Source organism: Plasmodium reichenowi, chromosome 7 (genome assembly GCF_001601855.1).
Source record: "Plasmodium reichenowi strain SY57 chromosome 7, whole genome shotgun sequence".
NCBI lineage: Eukaryota > Apicomplexa > Aconoidasida > Haemosporida > Plasmodiidae > Plasmodium > Plasmodium reichenowi.
In genome coordinates this window covers 342,639-355,874 of record NC_033652.1, presented here as the reverse complement: position 1 = coordinate 355,874, position 13,236 = coordinate 342,639, and the positions used below count along the sequence as shown (strand labels likewise).

The window sequence follows — 13,236 nt, the reverse complement described above, 5'->3', positions numbered from 1 at the left end:
AAAAAAAAAAAAAAAAAAAGGTATAAACAATAAAAGGAATGAAATGGAACAAAACAAAGATGACAATAATTATGAAAAAGAGGAGGATGAAGGATCTTTTCGTATATATAACAAGTTGGGAAAGGAAAATAAACATGATAACAATAATGATAATCATCAATTAAGGAATGATAAACGGAAAATAAAGAAACATATAGGATATAGTATGACGAACAATATTTTAGACTTTAAAAGATTTAGAGGTTTCAAAAGGAGGAAGAAAAAAACGAAAAAGAAAAAAAAAAGCCATGATGATATAAACATGAAAAGTTATCATAATAGTTATGATAATAATAATGACAGTAGTGATGACAATAATAATGGTAGTAATCATAATAAGAATAAGATTAAGAATAAGTATAATAAATATTTTCATTTTAATAAAATATATAAAATAAGAAATAATAGACGAAGGAGGGCATTTCTGCCAAAGGCTTTATCAGGAACATTACCAAAATTAAAAAGGAAAAAAACAGGTAGAAGATTATTGTTTTCTGATACGATAACGAATGTATATCAAACTAAGTGTATGAATGTAATATTACAAAATTTATGTCCGCACATGCCAAACTTTGGTATAATATATAACACGGATTTACATATATCGATAGATGCTGAAAGAGGATTATATATCACTGGTTATATTAATAAAAAAAATTATAACTTTTTAACAAGTAGAAATACAAAAGACAATTTTGAAGATAATGAAGTGAAAATTAAAATTATAAAAAAACGAAAAAATACATACAATACATTTAATCATAATAAATATAATGATAAACATATATACTCATGGATAGATGATATTAAAGAATTAAGTTTAGATGGATGGGTAAAATGTGAATTAGCTGGATGCTTAGAAGCAGTCATTTTTATACATGGATATAATACAAGTCATTTAGAAGCTCTACAAATTTTAGGTCAAATGGCTTCTTTTGGTAATTTTCCTAACTACATAAAACTTTTTTTATTTAATTGGCCTTCTGGAAAAAATCTTCTAGAATTTTTTATAGCAAAGGACAACTCCCAAAACAAGAAGGTGCACCATGCCTTCAAATCGTTTCTGGATACACTACGAAATAATGGTAACAGAAGAAAAAAAAAAAAAAAAAAAAAAAAAAAAAAAATATATATATATATATATATTTATATTTATGCATGTTTTGTGGTGTAGTTTATGGGGATATATATAATAATATAAAGTAATAACCCAACGTTATCCTTTCATTTACTTATGGTTATTAATATCAGTCTATATTATCCTTTAATATTTATTACAGGCATAAGACAAATACACATTATCACACACAGCATGGGAACAAGGATGTTCCTACTAGCCTTTCATGATATCGTAAGTAGCGAATTATTTTCGACGATTGAAGAAAAGGAAAAAGATGAAAAGTATCAAAACAAAATGAAGCTAATAACCCTAACTATGATGAACCCTGAGTATTATTTAAGCGATTTCGTAAATAAAGAATATATATTTCTTCGCTCATTTTGTACAGTGATTTCAATATATTGTGATTCCAATGATAAAGCATTAAAATGGGCAGAAATTTTTAGTGGTACTAAATCCTTAGGAAAAAATGTGTTTGATTTAAATATAAGTAAAGAAGATATTTCTAAAAAATATAATGGACGAGGTGTAAATTATTTATTTGATAGTAACCAATTAGATTATTATTCTATTTCTATGGAAAATAATAAAAAAATTCCTAATAAAAAAAATATGAACATACAAAAGAATACAAATGATAAAATAGATTACAACATAGATCATAATATTCTATCATCATTTTTTGATTGCGAAAATTTAGAAATTACAAATAACAAAAAAAAAAATAAAAAATTCAAATTCAAAATCAAAATAGCAGAAAAGTTAAGAACCCTTGTTCACTTTTTTTTTGGAAAAGAATATGTAAAAAACAGAACTTATATTAATGATCAAAATTCATTACAAATAAATGACAATGACAATGACAATGATGATGATGAAGATGAAGATGATTGTTCTTTAAATAAAAATAAAACACAAAATATTTTACATCAGCCACCTATGTTCAGAAATACATTACTAGTATTTACTGGAATAGAACCTACTTATTGCTATAAAGATAATCGTGATTGGCTAGATGTAGATGTCATTGATACTACTTGGTTAGGTTCAAATGTACATACATTGAGACATTCTTATTGGTCATTAAATAGAGAAATTATTGAAGATATAAGAGAATTAATAGTTACTAGAAAAAGAGCAAGACAAAGAACATCTCGATTGGATAGAAGAGAAGGGAATGTATGGGTATATCGTGTAGCACCTTCTCATTTAAAATCAATATTTGATTCGGACATTTAAACAAAAAAAAAAAAAAAAAATAAATAAATAAAAATTCATATTTTAAATAATGTAAATAAATATATTACATATAGGTATAAGTATCATCCAAATGATAATGTTGATTATATATATATATATATGTATGTATATATTTCTAGAAAAAAATACATACTTTAGTTTGTTATAATATGTATGTATGAACAATGAATATATGTATACATTTATTAACTTATTAATTTGTTTATTTAATTATTCTCCTTTTTTAAGGTAATCATTCTTTTATATTTTATATTGCCCTAAATGGAGCATTATAAAAAAAAAATAATATATATATATATATATATAAATATATATATAATTATTTACAAAAAAAAAAAAAAGAATACATAAAATTTTATATATATATATATATATATATATATACAAATATGTGTTTATTATTAATTATTTTATTTTTTTTAACTTTTAAATGTTCGCGTTAAAATAATATTCTAACATATCACAGAAGATGTTTAACTACGTTTTACTTTTTATTATATCTTTCTGCACTTCTTTTATGGCTTCATTTCTATGTTCTACATGCTTAGAAATATCAACTTTTCTCATTTCAGGTTTCATAATTAAATGGACACAACAAGAACCCATAGCCATACATAAAAAGGAGGTTGATACAATAAATAAATATTCTCTTAATGATACACCTAGGGGCATTTTTTTTTTTTTTTTTTTTTTTTTTTTTTTTTTTTTTTTTTTTTGTTTCTTTTGTAATTATAATAACATTAATTTAATATCTAAAAAAAAAAAAAATATACAAAATAAAAATTTGCTAATTATTAAAATATATATACAAACATATATTTATTTATTATATATATATTTATTATTTCATAGAAGTTATAGAAATTATTCCTTCTTTAAAAATATAATATAAATATTATAATTGTACATATATAAAAATTTTAATACTTTAAATAAAATAAGGTTTTTACTTTTAAAGTATTAGTCTATATTTTAAAAAATAATTTGTATGTAATATATAGAACATATTAAAATATATATATATATATATATTCACATATGAACATATATTTACCTCATCAGAAATGTGGTGATATTATATAAATATTCATGTAAAAACAAAAAAATTAAAAAAGAAAAAATTATATTTTATTTATTTAACAGTTGAAACGTTAAAACTTAAGAAATATATATATTTTTTATATCTAAATGGATACCTAATAATATTAATGAATATGCTAAATTATTCATTTGTATTATATATATATATATATTTATATATAATATATAAAATATATATTATAATTTTTGCAAGTTGTATTCTTTTTTTTTTTTTAAATAATATATTTATTCTTTCAGATTTCAAGAATGTTATAAAATTAAGGATATAAATAAAAGGTTTAACATTCGGTATTATATATATGTATGTATATATATATGTAATATTTATTTTTATTTTTATTTTATTTTTATTTTTATTTTATTTTATTTTTATTTTATTTTTTGGTGCATATTCAAGTGTACCTTTTATTAATTGTTACAAAAATAATGGAATGAAAATATTAATTTTTAATATTTCATTTTAACAAATAAAAATAAAAACATTATATATATTTAATATAAATTATATATCTTTTCCTATTTTATTTATATTAAGTAATCACTTATGAGAAGAATATATATTATATATATAATAATACATTGTTACATATATAAAAACATTGATGAAATTATATATATATATATATATATATATATATAGTATTCTTTTTTATATTTATATACCTTTAACAAATATATAATATAAATGTCATATTTTAGGGAATAAAAACTTTCCATGTTTGTACATAAAATATAATAATTTTATAATGTCAAATTTAATATTTACAACAAAATATTCATATATATATAATATATATGTTATTTAATAAGTTATATTATATTTATTATAAATATTAAAGAATTTTGGAAATAATTGTTTCGTATGAGATGAATATAAATATAAATAAATATATATATATATATATATATTATATTTCTTTCTTTTTTTTTTTGACACCACATTTCATTTGTCCTGTTTTTTAATATACATTTATTTAATTGTTTAATTTATAAGTTGTCTTTTGTTTTATTTATAAATATTTTGTAATAACCGAAAACATGATTGGGTTATTAAAGGTGTGATAGCTATGTTACATTACCAAACCAAGTGATATAATATATATATATATATATATATATATATATATATATGTATATATTTTTATATTTATTTATAATTGCACTTGTTTTACATTTTTATATTTTCATATATTTCTATATTTCCATTTTCTTTCGTCACTTTTCAAAATATATATTTATATATATATATATATCAGATGAAGAGCCAAGATGGAGGGAAGATATCGAGGAAGAGCTCCACAGGTTCGAGCAGCACTCGATTAGATGGGAATCCCAAATTGGATTCTTTTCATAATAAGGATGGGTTATCGTTAAAAACTTATGCATGGACGGTTAAGAATCCAGTAGGTGTTATAATAGCATGTCATGGTATGAATTCTCATGTACGTTTAGAATATTTAAGACATAATGTCGAGGTAGTAAATAATAATAAGGCAATATTAAAAGATGGTAATAATTATTATATATATAAAAATAGTTGGATTGAGGAGTTTAATAAAAATGGATATTCATTTTATGGAATAGATTTACAAAGCCATGGACAGTCAGATGGATGGAAAGGTTTAAGAACCCATATAAGACAATTTGATGATATAGTATATGATTTTATACAATATATTAATAGAGTACATGATATGCTATGTTTAAAAAATAAAAAAGATAATCATTCATCCCTTCATGATAATATAAATAATAATAATAATATACTACCATTTTATATTATGGGATTATCTATGGGTGGTAATGTTGTTTTAAGAACTTTACAAATATTAGGAAAATCAAAAGATAATAATAATAAATTAAATATAAGAGGATGTATACCTTTAGCTGGTATGATATCAATAGATGAATTAGCAACTAAACCATCATATAAATATTTCTATATTCCATTAGCAAAATTCTTAGGAAGCTTTTTTCCAAGTTTACGACTTACTCCTGGTTTACGTTTTAATATGTTTCCACATATGAATGATATTATAGAATTTGATAAATTCAAATATAAAAAACATGTAACATGTAAATTAGGTTGTGAGTTATTAAATGCTATAAATAACCTAAATAATGATATGGATTACATTCCTGAAAATACACCTATACTTTTTGCTCATTCAAAAAAAGATAGTGTATGCTTTTATGAAGGTACATTAAAATTTTACAACAAACTTAAGTGTCTTAAAAAAGAATTATATACCTTAGATGACATGGATCACCTTCTACCTATGGAACCTGGAAATGAAAGAATTCTAAACAAAATTATCACATGGCTAGCTGTACATACACCCAAACAAGAACAAGTATAAATCAAATGAAAAATGAAAAATAAAAATAAATATATCTTTCAATAAATTAATTAGTGATGTTACATATATAATTAGAAGTGATAGAAAAAAAAACCCTTCTTTTTCTAAAACAAAAATTATTTTATCTTTTTTTTTGTAAAGGAGCTTTATTTTTAATGAAACGTATTATACCGACGTACATTTTATGTAACTCCCAAAAAAAAAAAAAATAAAATATATAAAATAAAAAATAAAAAATAAAATAAATAATAATGATAATATAATGAAACAATAAAATACCTTTTTTTTAATATTTCTATTTTTTTTTTTTTTTTTTTTTTTTTTTTTTTTTTTTTCATTATCCCCATATGTTGTTTAACTTTTCATTCTATATTATTTCAGTGTTGCTATAAATAATATAAGAAACAGAAAAGAAAAATGGTTTCTTGTAAACTTTTAGAATTTTAACATCAATATAACAAAACAGCTTTTTCTCTTAATCCATTCTTCCTTTATTATTTATTTTATTTTATTTTACTTTTTCGTGTTTAATTAATAATAAAATAATTTTATTATTATTATTATTTATTTATTTTTAAATTTTAATTCAAAGCAACTTATTTTGTGTATACAAAATTGGGCATATATATTTTAATATACTTATATTTCATATATATATATATATATATATATAAAATATATATATGGATAGTAATAATAATATTTATAATAGATGTTCTCAAAAAAAAATATTAAAATAAAAAATATATGAATTTATATAATAATATATTCACATATATAAAAGGGCAAAAAAAAGAAAAAGAAACTCTAGATTTTCTTTTTTTATAGAAAAGATAATAATATATTAATTTTTGTAGTTTTAAAAAATGATAGAAAAAAGAATGATTCTTTTGTTTTTTTAATTTATAAATATGTTGTAACCATAATGTTCATAAATATATTTATTTATTTTAAATTATAATATGTAATATGTATATTTTATCATATTGAACGTTTGTTTGTATGTTCCCTCTGTTTTTTTTTTTTTTTTTTCTTTTTTTTTTGCTTCCTTAATATTGAATTATAACTTTATAATCCCCCCCAATATAATATATATATATATATATATATATAATATATTTATATGTTATAAAATAAATATAGTTATATATTCTTAAATAAACTGAAACATATATATATATATATATATATATATATATATATATATATATTGTATATATCATGGCTTAGGGCACACGCTTTATTAATATAAAGAAATACAAATTTTAGATGAATAAAAAAGATATAATATGATTAATAAGGATAGTAATATGAACCATAAAAATGAAGAGAACAAAAATTACAGCCATGATGAATGCCCAGTTAGAATTAGAAATAAAATAATGATTAAGAAGAACGGAAAAAATTTAAAAGAAAAAAAAGGCATGTATAGATCTATATATGAAATAAATAATAACGATGCAGATGCTCATTTCTTTTTTAACCTAGAATCAATTCCGTGGACATCATCCTTCTTTCATTTGAAAGAAAAAGATCTGTCCTTATTTGGTAGAGAATTAAGAAAGAGAAATATTTTTAAAAGATGTTTTCAAAGAATACATAAAAATAGAAGAAGAAGATGTATGTCCTATAACCCTTATAGAGTTCCATTGATTTGTAAAAAAACTGCATTAGATGAAATGTTAATATCTGAACCAAAAATAAAAAAAAAAAAGAGAAAGAAAAAAAAAAAAAAACCAAATCTTATGACGTATGGTTATTTTTATAAAAAGTTTATTATGAGAAGTAAAAAAAAAAATTGGCTTGAAACACATACATATCATTCTAAAAGATTTAAAATGATTAGTATTTATGGATATAAACTAGCTTTAAAAAATTATTCAAAAATTAGTAGAAGAATATTTAGATTTAGTAAAAGGAAATCATTAATACATGATATGTCCTATGTAGAAATAATACAATTATCAGGACACGAAAATCATATAATACATACTTTAAAAAAATGCACAAATATTGAGCAGTCTAATATGTTAACTAGTAAGTATATTAATGGTATACTTCTTGGAAAATTATTCATTTATAAGAATATAAATGAACATGAATTAAATAACGAAAAGGAGCATAATATTAATACGAACCAAACTCATAATAACAATAATAATCATCCCCATTCTGATGATGACTTTTTCAACTCTAAACGGCAACTCATATGTCCTGCCTACTTTTTATGGCGTTCCAAATTAAAGGAAAATAAGAAAGTCAAAGAAATAAAAGACTACAATAATCAGGATAATATAAATAATATAAACAATGTTAATAATAATATAAATATGGTAAATAATGTAAATAATATTCAATATAAAAATGATATAGAAGTTGTAGATAAAAATAATCACCTAACCGTAGTTCACCAAACCTATACAAACGAACATACGAATGATAATATAGATAAACCTGGTATTGAGTTAAGCAAAGAAGAAAATAAAAAAAAGAACATATTAAACGATGATATAATTAGAGATATATGGATATTTATACATCCAAGTAGTTTAAAAGATGTTATAGAAAATTTTAAAAATATAAATTCTTCTGTTCATATAAAACATATAAAAGATATGTGTATGTACGAATTAATTGGTCCGAAAAGTTTTGATCTGTTAATAAATATTTTAAAAGTAAAAACAAAATATGTTCATCAAGAGAAACATGATAGGTATCATTTTAATTATGAAAATGTAACCATTCCATACGATTTTGTAATACCACTATATACTGTATTACCAAAATCAATAGGGCCATTTTTGCTAAATTATAAGGTTAATGAAAAGGATATACAAAAGAATTATAAGGAAAAATATTTATGTCAACACAGGGATATAAATAGGAATAGAAGAAAATATAAAGACAAAAGTAACAACAATAAAAAGAATATACATAATAATAATTGTCGAGATAATATTAATGTAATAAAAAAAAAAAAATCTCAAAACTTTTTTGAGAATTCATTTGATTATCTACAAGAAAAAAACGGAAACAGAGTCTTACGAGAAAAAGACTTTTCTCCTTTTGATAATAACATACTTATGAATGAAAGAATTAAACAAAATGTAATTAAACATATAAAGGTTAATAAATATGAACATGTCAGGAGTAGTAAGAAGAAAAAAGTTAAATTGTCTATTCTAAAAATGATGGAGCATAACAAAAATATTGATACATACGAAGCTATAAAGGAAAAAAGAAAATGTATAAATATAGTGAAAGACATAAAAAATAATAAAAATAAAGATAATATTGATAATAATAATAATAATAATAATAATTTAAATAACTGTGAAACTTTAAAAGATCATATTGAGATATATAAGCATAACGTGAACAATGAAAAAAATAAAATGTCAGAAAAATATTGTGACGTATATGAAACAATGAAAAATAAAAATTTAAATATAACATATGATAAGAAAACCATAGAAAATTATTTAAAAGATTATTTAGAAGATAATCATAGAAATAAACCAAAGAATAATAAACAATTTGAGTCTAATATTATTTCTTCCGAGTTAAAGAAAACAAAAGAAAACATTTCAAATAATTGTAAAAGGTATACTAAAGTACCTATATTAATTATTAATAAAACGAATAATACAAATCAAAGATATTTTATTGTATGTCCAGCTAAAAAAAAATGTTCCACTCTTTTCCATTTATTAATACGTAACGGATCTATAGCAATAGGTTTAAAAGAAAGAGAAAAAATATTAAAGTGTTATAATTTTTTGACATATCCTAAAGATTTCCCAGATACATCTGGAGGCATTTCATATAATAAATTAAGAGAATGTATATCTACTAATTCATATTTTCAAAAACCAATAAACAAAAGAGTTAATTATTATTGTATAGGTATTAATAATCCTTTTAATTATTCTTGGATATGTATATATCCTTATAATAATCATATTAAAATTATAAGACAATCAGATCCATATAATCAATTCATGATAAAAACATTTATACAAGGATTTCTTACCATATCTTTAAAACGTATTTCAAAAATAAATACATTCAAAGATTTTGATATTTTCATAGAACATTTTAAATCTAAATTTTTAATTTTCTCAACATATTTTATATCTGTTTATGTCCAATCATATAAAAAAAGTACCCCTAAGAGGTTAACTCATATATGTTCATTGACATTGAAGCAAGTCATCAAGTTTTTTATAAGTAAGTTATTCAATATGATAAAGGATGGATAGATTAATCCTACATATATATATATATATATATATATATATATATATATATATCATATTGTAACAAAGCATGATTCACAAATAATGTGAACCGTTTATACATTGTATATCTGTAGGGAATTATATTTTTATTGTGTTATATTTTTATTTTTTTGTAGAACATGCTGATACCAAAAAATTGCTTGAGTGGGTCATACACAAACGAATTAACAACAAACACAAGAAAAACGAAGATATCGAAAAAATTAAAGAAACCATAATTCATAAATATAAAAATAAAATAATGAAAAGGAATAAAATTAGAAATTTACAAAAATTATCAACAGACCAATCAAAAGAAGAAAATAAAAAATCTAACAATAGTCAAAAAAATGAAGCAGAAATTATTTTATCATCTAAGCAAATCATTGGATATGTCTCAAGTGGCGGACATGTGTTATCTAAAGGATATGGATATGGAGTAGCCCATATATCGTTTTATCTATTTTTGCACAATTTGTTAAATCATCTTTTTGCTTTAAAACTATGTAAAATTTTAATAATAAAAAAAAAAGAAAAATGTTCTATATGTATCTACCAATCTAAATCTTATGAAAAGCTTCATACGTTATTATTATTTTAATGTAATTTATAATTTTTTTTTTTTTTCTAAATTTTATAGTAACACAACAAGAAATAAATATAAATGTAAATGGAAAGGAGTTTGCATTTTTGGGCTTGATGAGAAATGTCAATTCGGCTTATTACCACCATGGTATGTTTAAATGAAAAAAGAAAAAAATTATCATACTTATTTATTTTATTATATATATATATATATACATTTATCATATTACGATTTCATTTTTTATTTTTGCAGTATGGATTAATTTAGTGACTGAAGATATGTACCTACCCTTTTAAGACTAATATAAATTTGTATGATATATATATATATATATATATATATATATATATATATATATAGGAACTTTTTTTTTATTTTTCTACCTATATGTTATATATGGTGTAATAATAAAATATTGTTATATATTTATAAAACTGAATTAAAAATATATAATATTTTTTAATTTTTTAAATATATAAAATATTATTTTTTTTTAAATGTATTTCAAAAAACGAAAAAAGAAAAACAATGTAAAAATAGACACATTTTTTTGAAAAAACATTGCGTAAAATATATATATATATAATTTCAATTTTAATATTTATATTTTTCTTATTGTTTCAAAAATAAGATAACATGAAAAAAAAAAACAAGAAATAAATAAGAAATAAATAAGAAATAAATAAGAAATAAATAAGAAATAAATAAGAAATAAATAAGAAATAAATAAGAAATAAATAAGAAATAAATAAGAAATAAATAAAAAATAAATAAGAAATAAATAAGAAATAAATAAGAAATAAATTAGAAATAAAAGATATATGCATACAAATATATAAAAAAATATTCTATTTAATTATAATGAATTTTATTTTATTCCTCTTATTTTATATCTACATTTAGATATATTTAATATGATGGTATGAAAACATCCGAATCTTTATTCTCCATAGAAATATTTATATAATCATTAACAATTTCAAAGTTGATATCTTGTAATAATACAATACCCCTCGTTTCTATAATTTTTAAATCATCTGATACGATACCTTTTATTCCAATATACTTTGAATCCGTATTAAAGTTATTATCTTTTAATATACAATCGACATAATTACCTGGAAATGAAAAAAAAAAAGTTACATGAATATGTACAGGTAAAAAGATAAAAATTAAAAAAAAGAAAAAAAAAGACATGAACATGTTCAGAAAAAAAAAAAAAATATATATAATTTATATATATCCATATTGATATGTTTATAATTTATTCAATTCTTTTATTTCTTGAATTATTTTACCATTTACTGATTTAACGTTGATTACATTTCCTTCTATATTCATAATTTCACCTATAAAAAATATATCTTTATTTATAAAATCAGCCAAGTATTTTTCCGAAATAAGTTGTCCTACTTTTATTTGTGCGAATTCTTCGTTATAGTTTACTTCACTGCTTTCAGGAAAATTAAAATTATTCTCTTCATCCATATTATCCATGTTTATATTATTATATGTATGTTTTATAAAGGTTACGTTACTATGTATTTTATTATTACTATTAATTTTTTTTTCTTTTTATTATTCATTAATATTATTATTTTCTTGGAATATTGTTATATGAATTGTAACATAAAAAAAAACAAAATTAAAACACGAAAAATAAATAAATATATAAATAAATAAATAAATAAATATAAATATAAATATAAATATAAATATAAATATAAATATAAATATAAATATAAATATAAATATAAATATATATATATATATATATATATATATATATTGAAATATAAAAGGGACATATAAAATATTGCTTTTTCTTTTTAATTCATCATATCTTTGAAATACAAATAGTTCTTGAAGTATAATTCTTTTCTTAAACGTGATATATTATAAACATAAGTTTATGAATCTTTATAATCTGTATAGTACACATATATACATGGTTGTTATATATATATTATATATAATTATAAAGTTTAGACCTAAACTTTTAAATATAAGAGAGCTTGAAAAAAAAAAAAAAAAAGGATTATATCAAAAATTAAATAATTTCTGATTGTGTTTTTAATGTTTATAAATATACATATAAAATTGTAAGACAATTTACAATTCTTTTTTCTAATATGGTTTTATAATACATATGAATTGAAATATGTTAGTATATACAAATATATATATATATGTATTTAAATTATTACATAGTAATATTTTCTTACTATTTAGTGTTTTTATTTTCTTTAATTATAATAAATAATAAAATATTGAATTTACATAAAAATATATATTATATATATATAATATAAATAAATTTATATATAATATTATACATTTTTTTTTTCTCTTTTTTTTTTTTTTTTTTTATCTCTTCTCTGAGTAAATATGTTACGCATATAAATCTAAAAATTTACATAATATTTTCCGAATTTTTTAAAATAATTTTTTTATAAAGACTTTTTTTAAAAATAATTATATACTTTGCAT

General features: G+C 19.7%; 5 protein-coding genes across 5 annotated transcripts in view; 3 read left to right on the top strand and 2 right to left on the bottom strand.

The window, feature by feature from the left end:
• PRSY57_0708100 (putative membrane protein) overlaps nucleotides 1–2,398 on the top strand; it is a gene marked incomplete at both ends in the record, with an annotated part of 7,446 nt that extends 5,048 nt beyond the window's left edge. The window contains 2 exons of the mRNA XM_012906742.2: nucleotides 1–1,124; nucleotides 1,320–2,398. The exon at nucleotides 1–1,124 is cut by the window's left edge and continues 1,468 nt beyond it. Coding sequence (XP_012762196.2) covers nucleotides 1–1,124; nucleotides 1,320–2,398 — 2,203 coding nt within the window. The remainder of the gene's footprint in view (nucleotides 1,125–1,319) is intronic.
• Nucleotides 2,399–2,896: 498 nt separating this feature from the next.
• PRSY57_0708000 (hypothetical protein) lies at nucleotides 2,897–3,091 on the bottom strand (the record flags this gene model as incomplete). The annotated part of the gene is made up of 1 exon (XM_012906741.2): nucleotides 2,897–3,091. One exon carries the CDS (start codon nucleotides 3,089–3,091, stop codon nucleotides 2,897–2,899), a length of 195 nt encoding a protein of 64 aa, XP_012762195.1.
• Nucleotides 3,092–4,776: 1,685 nt separating this feature from the next.
• Nucleotides 4,777–5,880, top strand: PRSY57_0707900 (lysophospholipase, putative; the record flags this gene model as incomplete). Its single annotated transcript, XM_012906740.2, has 1 exon — nucleotides 4,777–5,880. One exon carries the CDS (start codon nucleotides 4,777–4,779, stop codon nucleotides 5,878–5,880), a length of 1,104 nt encoding a protein of 367 aa, XP_012762194.1.
• A 1,289-nt stretch (nucleotides 5,881–7,169) lies between these two features.
• On the top strand, nucleotides 7,170–11,042 carry PRSY57_0707800 (ribonucleases P/MRP protein subunit POP1, putative; the record flags this gene model as incomplete). The annotated part of the gene is made up of 4 exons (XM_012906739.2): nucleotides 7,170–10,110; nucleotides 10,298–10,666; nucleotides 10,801–10,893; nucleotides 10,999–11,042. 4 exons carry the CDS (start codon nucleotides 7,170–7,172, stop codon nucleotides 11,040–11,042), a joined length of 3,447 nt encoding a protein of 1,148 aa, XP_012762193.2.
• Nucleotides 11,043–11,655: 613 nt separating this feature from the next.
• On the bottom strand, nucleotides 11,656–12,243 carry PRSY57_0707700 (hypothetical protein; the record flags this gene model as incomplete). Its single annotated transcript, XM_012906738.1, has 2 exons — nucleotides 11,656–11,864; nucleotides 12,045–12,243. 2 exons carry the CDS (start codon nucleotides 12,241–12,243, stop codon nucleotides 11,656–11,658), a joined length of 408 nt encoding a protein of 135 aa, XP_012762192.1.
• Nucleotides 12,244–13,236: the final 993 nt, after the last annotated feature.